Raw genomic sequence first — 18260 nt, forward strand, 5'->3', positions numbered from 1 at the left:
AATTTCTGGAAGGTTAAATGTCTGGAAGGTTGCAGGGTTTAATTTTTGAAAGGTTTAATATCACAAGGATGTACGAAGGTTCAAATGTTTAGATGGTTGGTATTCGAAGGGTTTAATTTGCGATAAGTCACGTTTGCAAATGGTTAAATTTATAAAGAGTGAAATTTCAGGAAGCTTAAATTTCCGGAATGTTAAGTGTTCGAAGCATCAAATATCTGAAGGTTCAAATTTTGAGAGAATCAAATATCCGAAGGTTCAAATTTTGAGAGAATCAAATATCCGAAGGTTCAAATTTTGAGAGAATCAAATATCCGAAGGTTCAAATTTTGAGAGCATCAAATATCCGAAGGTTCAAATTTTGAGAGCATCAAATATCCGAAGGTTCAAATTTTGAGAGAATCAAATATCCAAAGGTCCAAATTTCGAGAGAATCAAATATCCAAAGCTTCAAACCTCCAATTGATTAAATATTCAGAAAACTGCACATCCAAAGGTTCAAATCTTCGCATAGTTAAATATCCAAGCAGTTAAATCTCCAAAAGGTTAAACATTCAAAGGATCAAATATCCAAAGGCTCAAATTTCGAAACAATCAAATATCAAAGGTCCAAACCTCCAAACACTTAAAAATTAAAAAAATACGCAAAGATTCAAATCTTCGAATAGTTAAACACCCAAACAGTCAAATTTCCAAAAGACTAAATTCCCAGAACCTGCAATATTCAAAGCTTTAAATCCCCAAAGAATTAAACACCCAGAAATTCAAGCGAATAAACGCGTAAAACCGAAAACAGCCAAAAGCTTGCACAAACCCAATTACCCAAACGCGCGGCAGCGATACACGGAAATCAGAGAAATCCATAAACTTTATCTGCGTTACAGGATGTACACCCCCGCCGCTTTCACCTCCGCTCCGCCGCTTATCGCTCTTTATATGGCCACGATCTGACGCGTTATCAAGTTATCGCGCGGCACGGTTTGTGCTCGCAACGCGCGAACGCGCTGGTCCCGGCGCGGTCTGGGCGCGAAGGCGATATCGATTTCAAATTCGGACGATTCCATCGGTCTTGACGAGGTACGCGCGCACCGGCGATGGTCCCGTAAGTAAAGCCGCGCCGGCGAAAGATAAATGACCGCGGGACAGGGGTGAAAGAATGATGGCGGCCGGAGGCGATCGAACGAGCTGGCCGACCGGTGTCGATACCTCCGTACTAGCTACTGCGACCTCGGTATATATAATTTGTAACGTGTCGTTTCCCCGAACGATACGGGACGGGCTACTTAAACGGGTGTCCGCGGCTTCGGAATAATTTATGGAAAAACGATATTGTTCCCATACCAAACGGATTTTATCGGTGACGCCGCTCCTTCAATCTCCCACGGTGATTCGAGAGATGATCTTGGCCGGGGAGATCGTGAATTTTATTAACCCCTTGCAACTGTACAATAACGTGCGAGACTCGTGGAGATTTCAAATAGAATTTAACGCTAGGTTTACGGAACGCGTCAAATTCACGCATATTGGATTTTAGAAATATTATTTTGTAAATGTTTACGCCGATTTTGATTGATGCGATCACACTGACGTGTACCCCAGTTACCTACTATCAAATCTCCCGTTTTCATAATCGAAATAAACAGTGTACAATAAATGCCTGTAAACCTAGTATTAATGTTATTCTGTTCTTGTGGATTTCAATGAAATATTCTTGTGTTATCGATTGTTATATTTTGGAGCCAACGTGGACATAGATGGTGGAGATTTCAAATAGAATTTAATGACAGTAAATGTTAATGAATTTTAATGAGATATTCTTGTGTTATCAATTTTTGTAATTTGCGGTGAATGTGGGTATAGGTGGTGGAGATTTTGAATAGAACTTAATAGAGTAAGTATTAAATTCTATATTGCTCGGTCCTTGTGAATTTTAATGAAATATTATTCTCGTGTTATCAATTGTTGTAGTTTGCAGTGAACGTGGACATATATGGTAGAGATTTTGAATAGAATTTAATAGAGTAAATATTAAATTCTATATTGCTCGGTCCTTGTGAATTTTAATGAAATATTATTCTTGTGTTATCAATTGTTGTAGTTTCCAGTGAACGTGGACATATATGGTAGAAATTTTGAATAGAATTTAATACAGTAAATATTACTCAGTTCTCGTGAATTAGAATGAAATATTATTCTTGTGCTATCAATTATTATATTTTGGAGCAATCGTGAACATAAGATATGTATAGAATGTGTTTCTTTCTTTCAATAAATTATTAATGACAAAGTAATTAAATTGATTATAGTTGAGAAATAAATCACAAGGCAAGGGGTTAATCGTTGTTACTATTTCATCGTTAACCCCTTCTGTTCATTTTGATCTTCCACAATGAATTACGGTTATATTCAAAGCAACAATACAGTAATTTACAAAATATTTTTCGTAGAAAATTAATAAATGAAGGGAAATACATAAGTGTACACGACGAGCACAGGTTTGTTTTAAGATAATAAAGAAATTTGTTAATAACAAAGCGGCTCTTCTTAACGCATGAGTTCTAAGACAAGGGATTAAGGTTTCCATCTGCATAATACGATGAATATCACGAGGGAACTTAACGCTTCACCCACCGGAAGCTTATTAACCCCTTGCCGTGTAATGACAGGCGAGGCTCGTGGCAAAGAGTCGTAGCTCACTTTAATAGAAATTAATGTTATTCATTGCACATGCATCGAAACGAAATTCACATTATCCATGATTCATCTTCAAATGAAATGTGCATTCATACTGTCTTGCGTTCTAAAGAATTATTAATAGTAAAATACTATAACTATAATCACAATTGAATCCTTCAAATAACAAGAAATTAAGTCTCGAAATTCGAGTTCAAAGGCAATTATAAAATTCATCAAGGAATCCTTATGAATTCCAAAAATTCCAACAAAATTTAGAATATTAATATTACAATTTCTATCGCTTCATTACTTAAAACTATCGGATAAATAAAAAATGATCCATTTCCTTTATAATCATAGAAAAGGCACAGATTTCTAAGAAATTATCAGACAGATAATCTTCATCAAACCCAAACTAGAATACAAGCTGAAATCTCAGTGAATGTATGTTCACAAATTTTATAAGAAAACACAGAACAGTGAATCTTCCTGCTCGGTTAGTTCCAGTGTTAATCGTTGTCGCTGTTAGAGATAAAGATCAGTTGCCTCGCAGTCGATTGTCCCTCGAAGTAGGTAAAAAGTAATTGTCGGTAAATATTAGTCGCGGGTAACGCGAGAGCAGCGTCCCGCGAGCGGAGTTTATCTTTCCGCGGAGAGTTCTTCGTCCTTGTTTCTTGCGTCGGGCTTTCCATGCTGCCATTTGACTCCTCCGGTTAGCTTCTTGCTCTCCCCCGTGGCGCAGGGGCAATATCGCATTTTGTTCTGATCGCGGAGCAATTAGCGATCCGCGTTTAACACCCCCGCGGAACGGATGAAACGAACACGCCGCCGTTTTATCCTCCAGAGTCGCCGCAGCGACGTCGAAACAACGCAGAAGCAGAAACATTGAGATATTAGGTGCCACGATGAGTAATCCCTCTCTCGCAGGGCTTTCCATTTTCTTAATTTGAATAATAGCGGGGAACGCTGTCGCGACGGGGGAAATAGAAATTGTGAAACAAATGTGAAACATGACGCGACGAAGAGAACCGTTATACTTGTTGATGGGCGTGTTCAATGTTTCAAAGGATTCTTGGGAGAGAAACGCGATAGCAGCGGTTTGAAATGTTTCCAACGTCTCGTGAGGATTAATCAGTAATTCTTATTCAACGTAATTTGATTCAATTACTGCTAGTATAGATAAAAGTACTATAATATTCATCGACCTTTTAGTGAGTTTCATTTAATATAACTTTCAATTTAATATTTTCTGTGAAACAAGATCTCCTCCGTGTACCGTGTGTCACAATGTTAACCCTAATCGTACCACGTGTTTTTAACGAATCATGTGAATCTCAGTCATTTATGAGAATAAAAGGAATGATTAAGATGTTATTGTTTCTTTATAGGGCCCAAATTTTAAAAGCTTAAGAAACCTTTTGGAAAGGCAATATGAAATGATCAAAATATTGAAGTAAAGAGTTCGAATGTGAGTCGAATCACATATATTCATATCTACCTTAGATAAAATAAATGGAACTGCAATAAAGAATTCAAAATAAGAACTTGACATTTCAATGAATAAAAACTCCCAACGAATTCAAAACAAAAACTTGAAATTTCAATGAACAGAAACTCTGAACGAAAAGCAAGAATCGCAAAATCTGATTAAATCAACAAAACAGTTAACAAATGGTACAGTAATAAGCACATAAATATAATTCACATATATTCATATCCACCTTAGATAAAATAAATGGAACTGCAATACAGAATTCAAAATAAAAACTTGAAATTTCAATGAATAAAAACTCCGAACTAGTTCAAAATAAAAACTTGAAATTTCAATGAACAAAAACTCTGAACGAAAAGCAAGAATCGCAAAATCTGATTAAATCAACAAAACAGTTAACAAATGGTACAGTAATAAGCACATAAATATAATTCACATCTATTCATATCTACATTAGATAAAATAAATGGAACTGCAATAAGGAATTCAAAATTAAAACTTGACATTTCAATGAATAAAAACTGCCAACGAATTCAAAATAAAAACTTGAAATTTCAATGAACAGAAATCAGGAATCGCAAAATCTGATCGAATCAACGGAACAGTAAACGAATGGTACAGTGATAAAGAAGAAGTGTAGCAAATTTCTAGCAACACCGTAGATTCCACCATGCGTATATTGACCGAAGGGAAACACCGGATAGCTGATAGCCCGGTTAGTCAACGATGATGGAGACGTTTGTTTGCGGCTGCCTGGAAGACAGTCAGCGATCCTGGAGCGCGTCCAGATCCCGATCGACCCGGACGGGAATAAAAATTTCATATCGTACGCAACGCCGGGGCTCGTGTAAATATTTAACGAGACAGGAAAGACAGGGAGCACTGGTCGCGGGCTTAGCTTCTCATTCCTCCCTCGCGGAGGCCACGTAAGCCCTGTTATCTGTCGTAAATACGTTTCGTCGCCGAGGGCTCGACGATGTTTGCACCGCGGCGTACGTTTTTACGACGGCGAACCGACGGCAGGTGGGACCGCCATTGATTAACCCTTTCCACTGCTGAGCTGACTCTCGGTCGTTCGATTCGATATAACAATTTACAAAGTTTCATATATAACATTAACCAGTTAACCCTTTTCGGACGAAGATTCTTCGAAGTTGATGTTTTTCGTGACAGCCAAAATTTGGATGTGCGGAAAATCGAATAAGTTTAGATTTCTTTAAGATTCATTGAAATATTTAACCCTTTGAACTCTGTAGGCTCCAATACTGCACCAGTTATAATATTAAATATTTTAATGAATCTTAAGGAAACTACCCTAAAATTATTCGATTTTCCAAACATCCGAATTTTCTGTTAAGAAGGAAAATTTTGGTTTTTGGTTTTTCTATTCAAACAATTGGTATATAATTTTGCTTCGTCTGCTGAAGATTTTGTACATTTCAAAGAATCTTCCGCAAAGGGTTAATGAAAAGTTCGAAACAAGTCATTCGAATTGCCGGACGATAGTTTCACTGTCACGATCGTCCCAAAGCCGAGCGACATTCCACCGAGCGGGTTACAGAGCGGAATTGTCTAGCGCTAAGCTGAACTCTAATCGAAACTCGCGGCTGGTTATGGGCTAATAGCCATCCGCCGCCATTCCGCCGCTAATTTCTTCGATTGAAACCGCGTTAAGGCTAATTCGCTTCGCGAATAAACGATCGTCGGGGGTGTCCATTAACGCGCGGTGCCAGGTGTTCCGTGTCCCGCGGATCATCCACGGCGCGATTCATCGGGTCATTTGAAAGGCGGTTATCTACGTCGGTTTCCTCTGCGGCCGGGCGCACGCGAATGTATCGTTATTAAATATCCAAACTGCTTTCGCGTTAGCGTCACGTCGCGGGCAATTACACCGGTAATTCAGTTGCGCGCGATTCAAGGGATAATTAGTCGTTTGACTGTACGCTCGCCGTGTCGCGCCGCGCCGCGTCGCGGGGGCACACTTTCCGTTCATTGTGTCGGGGCCATGGTGAAACCGCGCGCAATTTTCGCCCCGCGAGCACAACGCCGCCGCCGCGACGACGTTTCCGGTGTTTTTACTGTCGTTCCCGAGGTAGAACCAACTGTGGAAAAAAACTGGGGAAATTACTCGAACCGTACGATAATGCGGCACTTTATTCGACGATTGTCGCCGGGGTCAATTGTTCCTTTGCACGGCAATCATTTTGTCGTTTGCTCGTGTATTGGGTGGTAATTTCGTTCTGCGCGATGGCGTGTCGGTTTGGATAGGTTGATATTCACGTGGAACTTGTCGCTAATGATTTGATTGGTTTCGTAGGTGGTTATTAGGTGATCGTGCGATGGTAATGGGTATGATACGTTTTATTCGATGATTAATAGGTTTGATTTAGTTTTTTGATGGTTTGGAATTGATTGTTTCTTTGATTATTAATTGCTTTGTACGGGCACTGGTATTTAATCATTTCATTTTGAAGTGTGGTTTGAGGATTTAATTTTAATAACTCGTCGGTGATTGTATTGTTTGAGAATTGCGTCGTATTTTCTGTTTGTTTGTTATCGCTTGCGTTTGTTTGTCGGGATATCTGATTTAATTTCAGTGGTATGTAATTTTATCTGTTATTAGTAGTAATGTCTGTTGTTAATGATTTTATCGGGTGCTAATTATTTCGACATTTATGCGCGCACTGTTGCCTGCGAGATTTATCGCGATTCTTTTCGACGCTTCTCAATGAAAATTATTTATTTTTACCCCGGAACATGTATATCGCCAATGATTCCATTACTCGCAATAATTTTCATTATTACGGTTCTCCCGTGCTCCAGTCGGTCCGTGTGTAAGCATTGGATTATTTGTTCCGACCCGAGAAAATATAATGTTAAATTCCAGCACTCCTGTAACGTCACGTTTAAATATTAATTTCAATTACGGGGAATATTTATTTCCGATATTCCTGTAATTTTCGAGTTATTCCAGCATGTATCTATACTTCATTATATTATACTGCAAATAAAATATTTATTTCCCTGAACAAAAAGTCGTACAGTCAACTAAATATAAGTGAAGAATTAAATAAATAACCAAAAACAAAGTTTTTCCTTACAATTTCTGTACTAGCCATTTTATCAATTTATTTCTTATAATAGTGCTTTACAATAATATAACTTTGAATATCCACAGTGCTTAAAATTTAGCTCCCAATTATCTTTCTTAAACAACCAAGATCAAGAAAATGCTTAAATTCCTAATCCTTATTAATATCTGTAATTTTAGCAAATTTAGAAATAAATAAAGAACCACAACGAACAACAGTTTCGTTACTAGCCATTTCATTAATTCATAACAGTATTCACAATAATATAACTTTGAATATCCACAGTGCTTAAAATTTAGCTCCTAATTATCTTTTATCTCAAATTCCTAATCCTTATTAATATCTGTAGTTTTAGCAAATTTAGAAATAAATAAAGAACCACAACGAACAGTTTCGTTACTAGCCATTTTATTAATTCATAACAGTATTCACAATAATATAACTTTGAATATCCACAGTACTTGAAATGTAATTCCCAATTATTCTACTTAAACATCAAAGATCAACCCTTAAATTCTCCAGGAAACAATACCCCTGAAACAAAGAAGAATTCACATCCTCCCCATTTGTTAGAAACTGTTACCCTCAACGTGTCCTTTTCTTTTCCAAGCGCAACAGGGACCGCCACAGATACCTGGTTCACGAGGGAACAGCGCGCTCGTTAAAACGTTCTTATTGTATATCCCCTCGAAGGTTGGACGCGCCGAGTTTTTCTCTTCCGGCGTTTCGAAATTACCTTAATGTAACGGTTCCCCGGGTTCGGGGAAAGTTTCCTCGGCCACCGGGCGCGCTGTCGCTGCCCGGCCAACAGCCCCGAGGCATTGCTTAGCAATTCGGGGGATGGTAATTCACTTCGTTATAACTTACGATGGAGTTACTCTCCGAGGCACGGTTAAGTGGAAGTACAATGATGTTGTTAATGCTGTTCCTGAACGCTCCGCGGGCTTCAATTTAACGCCGGATAGCTATGGAAATTGATTTAAAAGAAAAAACATCCGGCAATCCCCTATTGTCTCGGGAAAAATCGAGGGAGGGCGGATATTCTGTTTCACAATTCTTCGACTGTCAGGGAAATAAGATCTGTTCATCTTAATGTTTCATACTTTTAGAATGTATTATTCTGATCTCTTATATCTTATCTAATCTTATATTCTATTAACCCATTGCCTTATGATTTCATTTCATAGGTGCATTTAGCTATTTATCGTTAATAATGTACTAGTAAAAGAACATTCCATGCCCTTTCTATGTTTAGATTTACTATAAATTATAGAAATTGTTAATAAGAACAATAATGTTTCATTCAACCCTCTGCGGACGAATGTCGGCATTTTGCTGAGATCAAACTTCCATGTTTGGAATGCCCAGTTGTGAACAAATGATTTAACTATTCGAACAGCAAGGAATCGGTACACAGTTTCCTTATTCTCTATGATTTAAGCATTCAGTGTATAATTTAGCAGAATCTGCAAAAGGTTTTGTATACTTTCAACAATCTTCGCGAAGGGTTAAACTTAATACGGCTCAATGATATTTGTGTTTGTTAAACCATATTAGAAATTATCGCCTTGCGTCTGACACGATATTGTAAGGCAAAGGGTTAATAAGGAAATAATCGGGAAATGGAAGAGATAAGCAACAAAGAGATGGAAGATTCTGTGGAATTTATCTTTCGCCAATACTCGTGTGGATGTTAGAGGCAAATGAAATAATTTGCGTAATTCTGTTCGATAAATGTTAATATGTTGAATCTAGTGTGTTCCTTGTAATTAATAGGTAATCGATTGGTCGTCGAATAGGTAAAAATAACGAGCCAAATCGGCTTTGTCAGTTAACAGGCTAATTAAATCCTTAATCTATGCTTGCAACGTGATTGTGGAAGTTGGGGAAGTATTTAACAGTCAGTCTCTGTAATCTCCTTAGATCGAAATGTGTAATACTCTGAGGAACTTTATGATGGAAGTCAGTTTATAATACACCTGCCGTTAATTTGTTTTAATAGAATCAATATCGTAGCGGAAAGTATTGAATATTTATTTATTTGTTTTCGATGTCGACGGAAGTTTTCTGATGTATTTCTGGTGTTTCTTTCCTAATTAAAATATTTTGGTGAAATTACTCTTGGGGATCTTGGAGGAGTCAGTCATTGGTTAAGTGACTAAAAAATTGTTGTATTTGGACGACGACGAATGCGAAGGGATTAAAGGTCGTCATCAGAGTCCTGGAACCGCTCGTACTTCGTCACTGATTTCTGGAACGTCTCGTAATCCTTCTTTTCTTCGTCCTGCCTCAATAATTTCCCTCGTTCCAGAGAGAGATATATCAACAGCGGACAGTAGGCGATGTTTATTAAGCCAATGATGCCCATTACCCATTGGAAACCGATTCCTTTCACCAATTCACCGCCCAAGATTGGCCCTGAAACAATGAATCTCCTATTATAAAATTCTTTCACACGAAACACTTCGTGTTTAACACGGAAATATTCTGCTGCTCTCGTTCAACGATTTTTCAAAACGTAATGCAAAAGAACCCTCATTCAGATAAAAAACTATTCTCGAAAGAATGTACGATAGAAATGAAAAATTCGTATAATATAAGAAGACATTAATGCTACAGTTTAACTAAAGATGGTTCAATCTTCTTGCCAAGAATCTAAAATGTGCAGTCAGTAATAAAATAGAACTGTTGAATAGGTAGAATAATAGTTTCTACTTATACTAATGTAATTTTCAGTCGTACAAAATTCGTGACCACCGGTTTCAATCGCGATTTCAATCTCGTTTCCACGAAGAGATTCAAGAGAAGCATAAATTCCCGCGGAAGCTCTCTTGGTAATTGTTAGATTCTTCTATGAAACGGTCAATAGATTGAATTCAGTTCGTATTGACAAGGGACACCGGGGAATAACGAGGAGCGTCGTCGGTGTATGATAAGGGTATCGATTCCCGTCGAAACGGATGATAATTTGATAACAACGACGAAAAAAGAAGTGATGAACAAGCACGTCGACGGTGTCGGTATTGTTGAACGGGAAAATGGCGTACCGAGGGAATAAGCCAAACTGACGGCCACTTGTTGAATCGAGTAAATAGGACCGTAATCGCCATTACGGTCCACCAAACTAGCCAACAGAGGCACCAGAGCCGCGTCTGCCACACCGATGCCCAAGCCCATTCCCAAATGCGGGACTATTAGCTGCGACATCGTGCTGGCCGATGGAATCAAAATGGCGCTCACGCCGACTAGCAACATGGCGAGCACCGCCAGTCTGCTGCGTCCGTAACGATAAGCTATCATGCCGAAGAAATTGGTGCCGACTAGATAGCCGACGCTGTCCGGAATAAACACGGTTCCCAGCTGCCATTTCTGGAAAATGAAACGCGAAAAGGGCAATGAAATGTGTTGCTCTAGACGTGTTGCTGGGAAAAATGTGTTTGCGTGATTTTTAGTTTACTGTTTGGTGTAAATTTCAGTGCAATGTTTAGTCTACTATTTGAGATAAATTTTGGTGCAATGTTTAGTACACTGTTTGGTATAAATTTTGGTGTAATGTTTAGTCTACTATTTGAGATAAATTTTAGTACAATGTTTAGTCTTCTACTGTTTGGGATAAATTTTGTTGTAATGTTTAGTTTACTGTTTGATATGAATTTTAGTGTAATGTTTAGTCTACTATTTGAGATAAATTTTAGTACAATGTTTAGTCTACTGTTTGGGATAAATTTTGGTGTAATGTTTAGTTTACTGTTTGATATGAATTTTAGTGTAATGTTTAGTCTACTATTTGAGATAAATTTTAGTACAATGTTTAGTCTACTGTTTGGGATAAATTTTGGTGCAATGTTTAGTTTACTGTTTGGTATGAATTTTAGTGTAATGTTTAGTTTACTGTTTGGTATGAATTTTAGTGTAATGTTTAGTCTATTGTTTGGTACAAATTTTGGTGTAATGTTTAGTTTACTGTTTGGTATGAATTTCAGTGCAATGTTTAGTACACTGTTTGGTATAAATTTTGGTGTAATGTTTAGTCTACTATATAGTATAATATTCAGAGTGATGTTCAGTATAATATTTTGTATATTTTGTAAAAAATGGTTTACTGAATAAGAAACATCGCGTGTTTATTCGGTACCTTAGGCTTAATGTAGGTCCGCAGCCATATCGGCAGGCATGGCTCCAAAATGGCGATCGGCGACGTCGAACACCAAATGGCACCGAATATAATAAGGATATGTGGATCCGACAGCAAATGAGTCCACGAAGTTTCTTGTTCCTTATGCTGCGTACACGTATCATTTACATCTGTTAATTTACATTTCATTTGATCTACAACGTGTTTTAATCACCTGAGTTGGAGTCTCGATATCCAATGCTAGAATTTGCAAGCCTGATGAACATAGAAATTTGATTACCAATTCTCCACGAGAAACATCTACAGAAAACTATTTTATGACAAAAAATATTTCCAATTTACTCGAAGTACCGAAATATAATAGACAAAAATTGTAATTTTCATTATTAATTACAAATCAACTTGTGTCTGTCTATTGTGTGTTCATACATTTATATTAAAAGTTCGATGATTCTTCGATGATAAAAAATACGTACATATGGCGACGACGATGAAGCAAGAGACCAATAAGAAAGGCGCCATTTTTCCCTCGAGGTCGTAGAGCACGGAGCCAATCGGATATCCGACTAGAACACCAAGCGCCATGCTCCCGAGAACGAAGCCCATGATCTTTGACCTCTTGTCCTCTTCCGGGTATTGCGAGGCGACCAGGGACATCCCGGAAACTCCGATACACGCGGACGATATACCCTGAACGCTGCGCGCGAGGAATAAAACCTCATAGGTTTGACCAAACGCGAACACTGTGAACATTTGAATTTGAACACGCATGTATCACTAACGGAACATGTAATTGTTGAATTAGAATTCACTTACCTCTGATCTAAGCGAGCTTTACTGCAATTATTATCAATAACATTTTATTATCGCCTATAAGCGCTAACAATACACCAAAAGCAAATTTTTCAAACGCCAACAGTAGCCAAGAAGTTAATTTCACGATGCAGTGAAATACTGAGCTAATAAAAAGGTTCTGATATTTCCCTTTTCATTGTAGTAGAATTTTTTATAGTAATTAAATTTCTTTTAATAAAATAAATCTCCGTCATATTTTATTAAGTAAAATATTAATTTTTACAAATTCTTAAAATTTTTTTATTTACATTGTAGTATACAGATAAATATAAGAAATTATAATCGAAAGAATGATAATGAACCCAATTAGTATTTATCGTAAATAATGCACTAGTAAAGAAGAAATTCCATGCTCTTTCCACGTCTAGAACTACTCTAAACCATACAAATTGTTAACAAAAATAATCATTTGGACTCAGAAGAACTACATTTATATTCGTTAAACAATATTGGAAATCTTTTGTAGGCTCAAATCAGTTATGAGTAGCTTTTTAATTAGAATTCTATATATTTACGACGAGTTATAACTTAAATTCTTAAAATCGGAATCCACAATTGCAAGCGCACTTGTCTATATTAAGATCGAATAAAAGTGAAGGGAACAAATGGTAGCTTACACATGGCAGCCAACAGGAGACTTATATTTCCAAGGAACAATGGCTTGGTATATCCAAAGGTGCCGGTCAACGTGCCCACGGCAGGGTTCAGTATTAATTGTACCAGCGCCTTCGAGCTCAACAATAATCCCACTCGACCGTTCTCATCCTTCTCGGCGTTTGTCGTCGAATTCCCGTCGATGGTGCAGAGGTAATCGGGAATAATCGGCACTGGAACGTGTAAATCCTCGTGAACGGTCTTTTGCGCTCTTCGCGGTCGATGGCAAAAGTCAACAACGTGCGCTCCAGATCACGCGCCGTTTAATTGTCTTCGACAGACTGCGCAATGTTCATTCGGTTGCGCATCTCCCTGTCCAGTTTCGACAGAATTATTTCCCCGTGAACCTTAACCCTTCGCGCTCGAAAATGTTTCGCTAGAAATCTTCAACGCTTTCTGATCGGACAACACTTTTGAAACTAACTTATGGGAAATCGCGCGTAAACTGAGAAACGAAGAGATTTTATTTTAATAATTCATATATTGATGCTTTCTGCAGGATTTAATGTTAAATATCGTACTTCATGATTTTGCTGTATCGAATTCACCCTTAAAATGCTGAGTGCTATAGGGAGCCTAGACAGTATTTTTCCTTAATTTCGTAAGTAATTTTTTGTAATTTTTCTTATTTTATGTATTTTCTTTTTTTTCATCAAGTATTGTGGACGATTTGTCTATTCTAAGCACATTACCGTTTTGGACCCCACGTTGTTATTAGTGTTGCCAAAAAGTATACAGCATTTTAAGGGTTAAATAGTGACTGAGAGTCACCTGTCGAGTGCAAAGGGTCAATTTCAGTTTCAACGTTGATTTCGTTCATTAGACGAACACTAAACTACCAGCGGTGTCAAAATGACTCATTCTTGATGTTCTTGTTTCGCAATTATTAAAAAGGCAGACGTTTCTGTGAGAAGTTATTTAAGAAATAGATTTAGCAATACGCAAACCGAATTGCGAATCGATCGAAGTCTCGATAGATGCACTTTTCGAGTTTCTAGATTTTCGAGCAGTCATTTTAACTGCTCGGTAGGTTTAATGTTGAAATCGGTGTTATCTAGTTGCTATGTAATTTCTTATTTCAACGTTCATAGAAGCTTCTACAGAGTCGAGTTCATCCAGTTCGAATTGAAACTGATCAAATTTATTAAATTTCAAAATAAACACGGAAAATTCGAAGGCTAGTGTTCAGCGTAGACGCGATGTGCACAGCACGCCAGCTTAACGAGCTGTTCCGAAGTTTGGATGGGTTCATCACGCTCGACCGTCAATCAATTGCCAGCCCAAGTGGCTCATTGGAATTATGGTCACAACATCTTCCTTAATACTATTCAGGTTTACAGCCGTTTCGTAGTTTCGGAGTTTCGAGATACAGTTGCGAGTGGAAAAAGAAATGAAATACAAAAGAAATACAACGAGTGAGACTCGTGGTGAAGAGTTTCAACATGATTCAACAAATATATCTATTAATCAATACATTCGAATTCAAAGTAAATACTATTCCTCTGCAATCAACCATTATACTTAAAAGGAAATATCGGCATAACATATGCTTAGAATTTTTCTCTTTTTCCAATAAATTATTAATGACAAAGTAGCCGTATCAGAGTTGAGGAAGAAATCATAGGCCAAGGGGTTAAAGCAAATATTCTAATCGAGGAAACCGTCGCCGAAATAAGCGCTGGTAGCGAACGTGTTAAGGACGAAGCAGTATCGATCAGAGTCGAGGCAGGGATCATAGGGCAGGGGTTAACCCGATAGTCATATTTACCAACAACAGTGAGCAGCACGTTATCCAAGAAGAGGCTCAGGTAGACCAAAGCGACGACGATGGTCCGCGAATTCCTCGGATTCCCGAGCATCGTCACGGTTAACGTCGCTGCGAGCCCTTAATTAGAACCAGCCGGGAAGCACGCGTGAGATCACGGCTGCTGGAAGCTCCCGAGGACATGCCTTCTTTCCCTTCTTCGTTCAAGAGCTATCCGTGGATCCCTCCCATCCTCGTGGCGAATTTGTGCTCTAAAAGTTTCTCCACTAGAAATACGGAAAACCCACGAGTCTTAATCTTTACGTCTATTAACCCCTTGCCTTATGATTTATTTCTCAACTACGCTCGATACAACTACTTATCGTTAACACTAGGTTTACGGGCATTTATTGTACACTTCGTTCTATTATTCCTAAAAGATTTGATGCTCGTTTATTTAGATTGTGGAAACTGGAGATTTGATAGTAATTCGGGTACATGTCAGTGCGATCGCATCAATCAAAATCGTAAACATTTGCAAAATAATATTTTTAAAATTCAATATGCGTCCATTTGACGCGTTCTGTAAACTTAGTGTTAATAATTCATTGAGAAAAATGAATATTCTGTGCAATGTTTGGTATAAAGTATAGTAATTGATAACGAAAGAATAATATTTCATTTGAACCCACAAGAATTCGGTAATATTTATGATTGTTAAACTTGGTTCAAAATCTTCGTCACGAGTCTGACACGTTATTGTAAGGCAAGGGGTTCACAGAATTACCGTACCGGTCAAAGTGACTGGTTTCGGTTTTCTTGTTTCGCAATGATTGATATAAAATTTAATTCGAATCGATTATCCATTCAACCCTTTGCACTCGACAATATTTTTCATTATAAACGTCCATTATTTCCCTGGCGAAATATTAACAATATTATTTGGAACTTACACGAAGAAACATCTTACATAATTTAACAGACAGAATTATTTTATTTCTATGCTTCATGTGTTACCTTATTCAACATTTAATATTGAATTCCCGAGTTCATAATTTTGCTGTGTTAAATCAAACAGCGAATGAGAGTCGCCTCTCGAGTGCAAAGGGTTAAAATATATTACATAACAATATGACAAGTTTTTCTATGTATAGCGATATAAGTTGACCAGTGAAAATTGCCGATACGCAACGTGTTAATTGTTCAGTAGTTTCGATACGAAGTACAAAAGAAGGAATAACGAAAAATATACGAACACCTTGCTATTCTAACCACTTATACTCGTTTCCTTCGTGGTCCTCGAAGGGTTAAATTCGCCGGAGAACCGTTCCTCGAGTCCCCGGTTACCGGACACCGGAAAACGACGGGGGTCTACGTGACTGGAAACCGCGCCAGTCTCGATCGAGCTTTTATAGCGAGCTGTCGAAGCGTCGTCCTTGCGCAGTGAACGCTTTTTCAGAATCCGCGGCCGCGACGTCCGCCGCGCGACACCCTCGAAACCTCGGGGCCCCCTTTTTCACGAGCGGATGCACCGGCCGATTTATCGCCGGTTACGGCCGCGCTTATCGTCGCTCGCCAGCCGACTCGTCACGAGCTCCTCTCGCGCGGACTCATGGCGCGGAAGTAAAACTACCCCTTGGACCGCGAGCGCTACGCCCCTGGCGCTCGCTGAGGGATTCAAGACGGAAGATTTCACCGTCGCACTGATCGCCTTGCAATCTAGTTCCCTTTATGGTTATTTCTTTTTTTTTAGTGGTGGGTTTATCGTTTTTGGAAGCTCGAGGTGTTGTAATTGATATTTTTATGGGGGACACGGAATTGTCACTGTTGGATTGGTTTTTGGGGAGTAAGGATTTGAGATGCAGAAACAATTGTAAGTGGTTGATTTAATTGTGAATGTTTAGCGAATTCGAGTTTTGTGGTAGCCAAGATTCAGAAATGTTATGTTATATTGTAGATTGATAAATATTATGTTGTAATATTATATATGATAAGTATGTTGTACTCTTATATTATCGGATTCTTTACGTGTTTTGGTTTTCTTGGTAATTGCGATAACGTTAGGGTAGTTTCTTCGACTTTATCCACTGATATTTAATATTGTAAATGGTGTTGTGAACTCTGTAGAAGGGGTAATAATGAATTTTAGGGTTGAGGTTATTTAAGACTGAAGCCCAGCGGAAACTGTATATCGATTTCGGTTCTAACTTTGTCTTCCTGAAGTTGAAGCAAGGGATCAATATTTTGTGTTTAAGAGTATCATTAGGGAAAACGCTTAATGGTATTTAATCTTTAACACGTTCGGTGCCATATGTGCCACATATGGTACACGCTAATTCCTGTAAGAAAATATTTTTAAGGGACGCATGGTTACAAAGCAGCGAGAGCATAAAGGAATAATATTGAAATATATGAAAATGATCAAAAGCTTGAATAGAACTTAATATTTTATTAAAACAATCAATACGCTCCACAAAAAAATATATCCGAAATATCCGTGCCACGGAACGTGTTAATAAATGAATCAATAGTATCTGTTCTAAATAATTCGAAAATAGAATTGAACAGAAATGATTGTTAGTTACATATAAAATAAACCTGACTCAGGACCCTCGGATGATCAAAGAAAATCTGAGAAAACGTTGATTGGGTATTCAATATTTGTTTAATTTATCGAGGATCTCTTGGTCGAACGTGTCCAGGACGACTTGCGGGTTCCCAGTTACGGCACTGTTCATCGATATTCATCCGCAACATACACCTGTGCCCTGATTGCGGAATTACGATCGACCATAATGCAATTCTGGAAGAGAACACGCGAAATTGGTTCTCCGTTCCACGAGTTCTCTCTGTGTAAAAGGAACCCGGTGAGGCTGGTGCTTCGTTTTCTACTTTAATTACGACGATAATGGCGGGCCGAGCTCGCGTCCGCCATTTTGCGGCACGTGGAATTGAAAGGGCGCCGGTTAAATGGATCCTGAATTAAACTGCATTGTCGAGAAACAGTTTCTCTTTTCAATTTTTTATACTTCTACGAGACGAATGCATTGGTACACTTGTCATTCGATGACAATTCGAGTATATGTATTAGATAGTTTATTAAATATTAACTCTTTGTCCTATATAGGTACTAATAGTTAAGGTATTTAATAGTATAAACACTATATAGGGCAAAGGGTTAACACTTAATAAACCAACTATCATATATACGCGAATTGTTGTCGAATGACAAGTGTATTAATGCATTCGTCTCGTGAAGGTATGAAAAATTCAAAAGGGAAACTGTTTCTCGACAATGCAGTTTAATACAGGATCCATTTAACCGGCGCCCCTTCAATTCTCATTATACCCTATGTAGTATTTATTCTATTAAATATCTTAAATATCTTAAATATATTTCTAGTATTAAATATCTTAACAAAGTTGAAGAAGCTACCTTAAGATTATTGCATCTACATTTAAATTTTCTCTTCAAAAGGAAAATGGAAGATCTAAGAAATGTTATAATAGTTTTTTCATTTTCATTAGGGATATTATAAAATTAACTGGTGTTACTGGTAGATCAGGCTGCAGTGCTAAGGGTAATTATATATTTAGTAAATTAAATCACTAAAA

The 18260-nt window shown here is 37.9% G+C and overlaps 1 protein-coding gene across 4 annotated transcripts; it reads right to left on the reverse strand.

The window, feature by feature from the left end:
- Window positions 1-9100: 9100 nt before the first annotated feature.
- On the reverse strand, window positions 9101-16021 carry LOC116424021 (synaptic vesicular amine transporter). Of its 4 annotated transcripts, none has more exons than XM_031969905.1 (8): window positions 15902-16021; window positions 14670-14932; window positions 12865-13074; window positions 11869-12135; window positions 11607-11647; window positions 11393-11539; window positions 10305-10626; window positions 9101-9675 (listed from the first exon to the last, which is right to left on the reverse strand). In XM_031969905.1, exons 2-8 carry the CDS (start codon window positions 14758-14760, stop codon window positions 9458-9460), a joined length of 1296 nt encoding a protein of 431 aa, XP_031825765.1. In that variant the 5' UTR covers window positions 14761-14932; window positions 15902-16021; the 3' UTR covers window positions 9101-9457. The 4 variants fall into 4 exon arrangements, with proteins under 4 accessions (XP_031825765.1, XP_031825767.1, XP_031825766.1 ...); XM_031969907.1 differs by having other exon boundaries at window positions 14670-14917; window positions 15902-16018; XM_031969906.1 differs by having other exon boundaries at window positions 15918-16014.
- Window positions 16022-18260: the final 2239 nt, after the last annotated feature.

Source organism: Nomia melanderi, chromosome 13, assembly GCF_051020985.1.
Source record: "Nomia melanderi isolate GNS246 chromosome 13, iyNomMela1, whole genome shotgun sequence".
In the NCBI taxonomy this organism is placed as follows: domain Eukaryota; kingdom Metazoa; phylum Arthropoda; class Insecta; order Hymenoptera; family Halictidae; genus Nomia; species Nomia melanderi.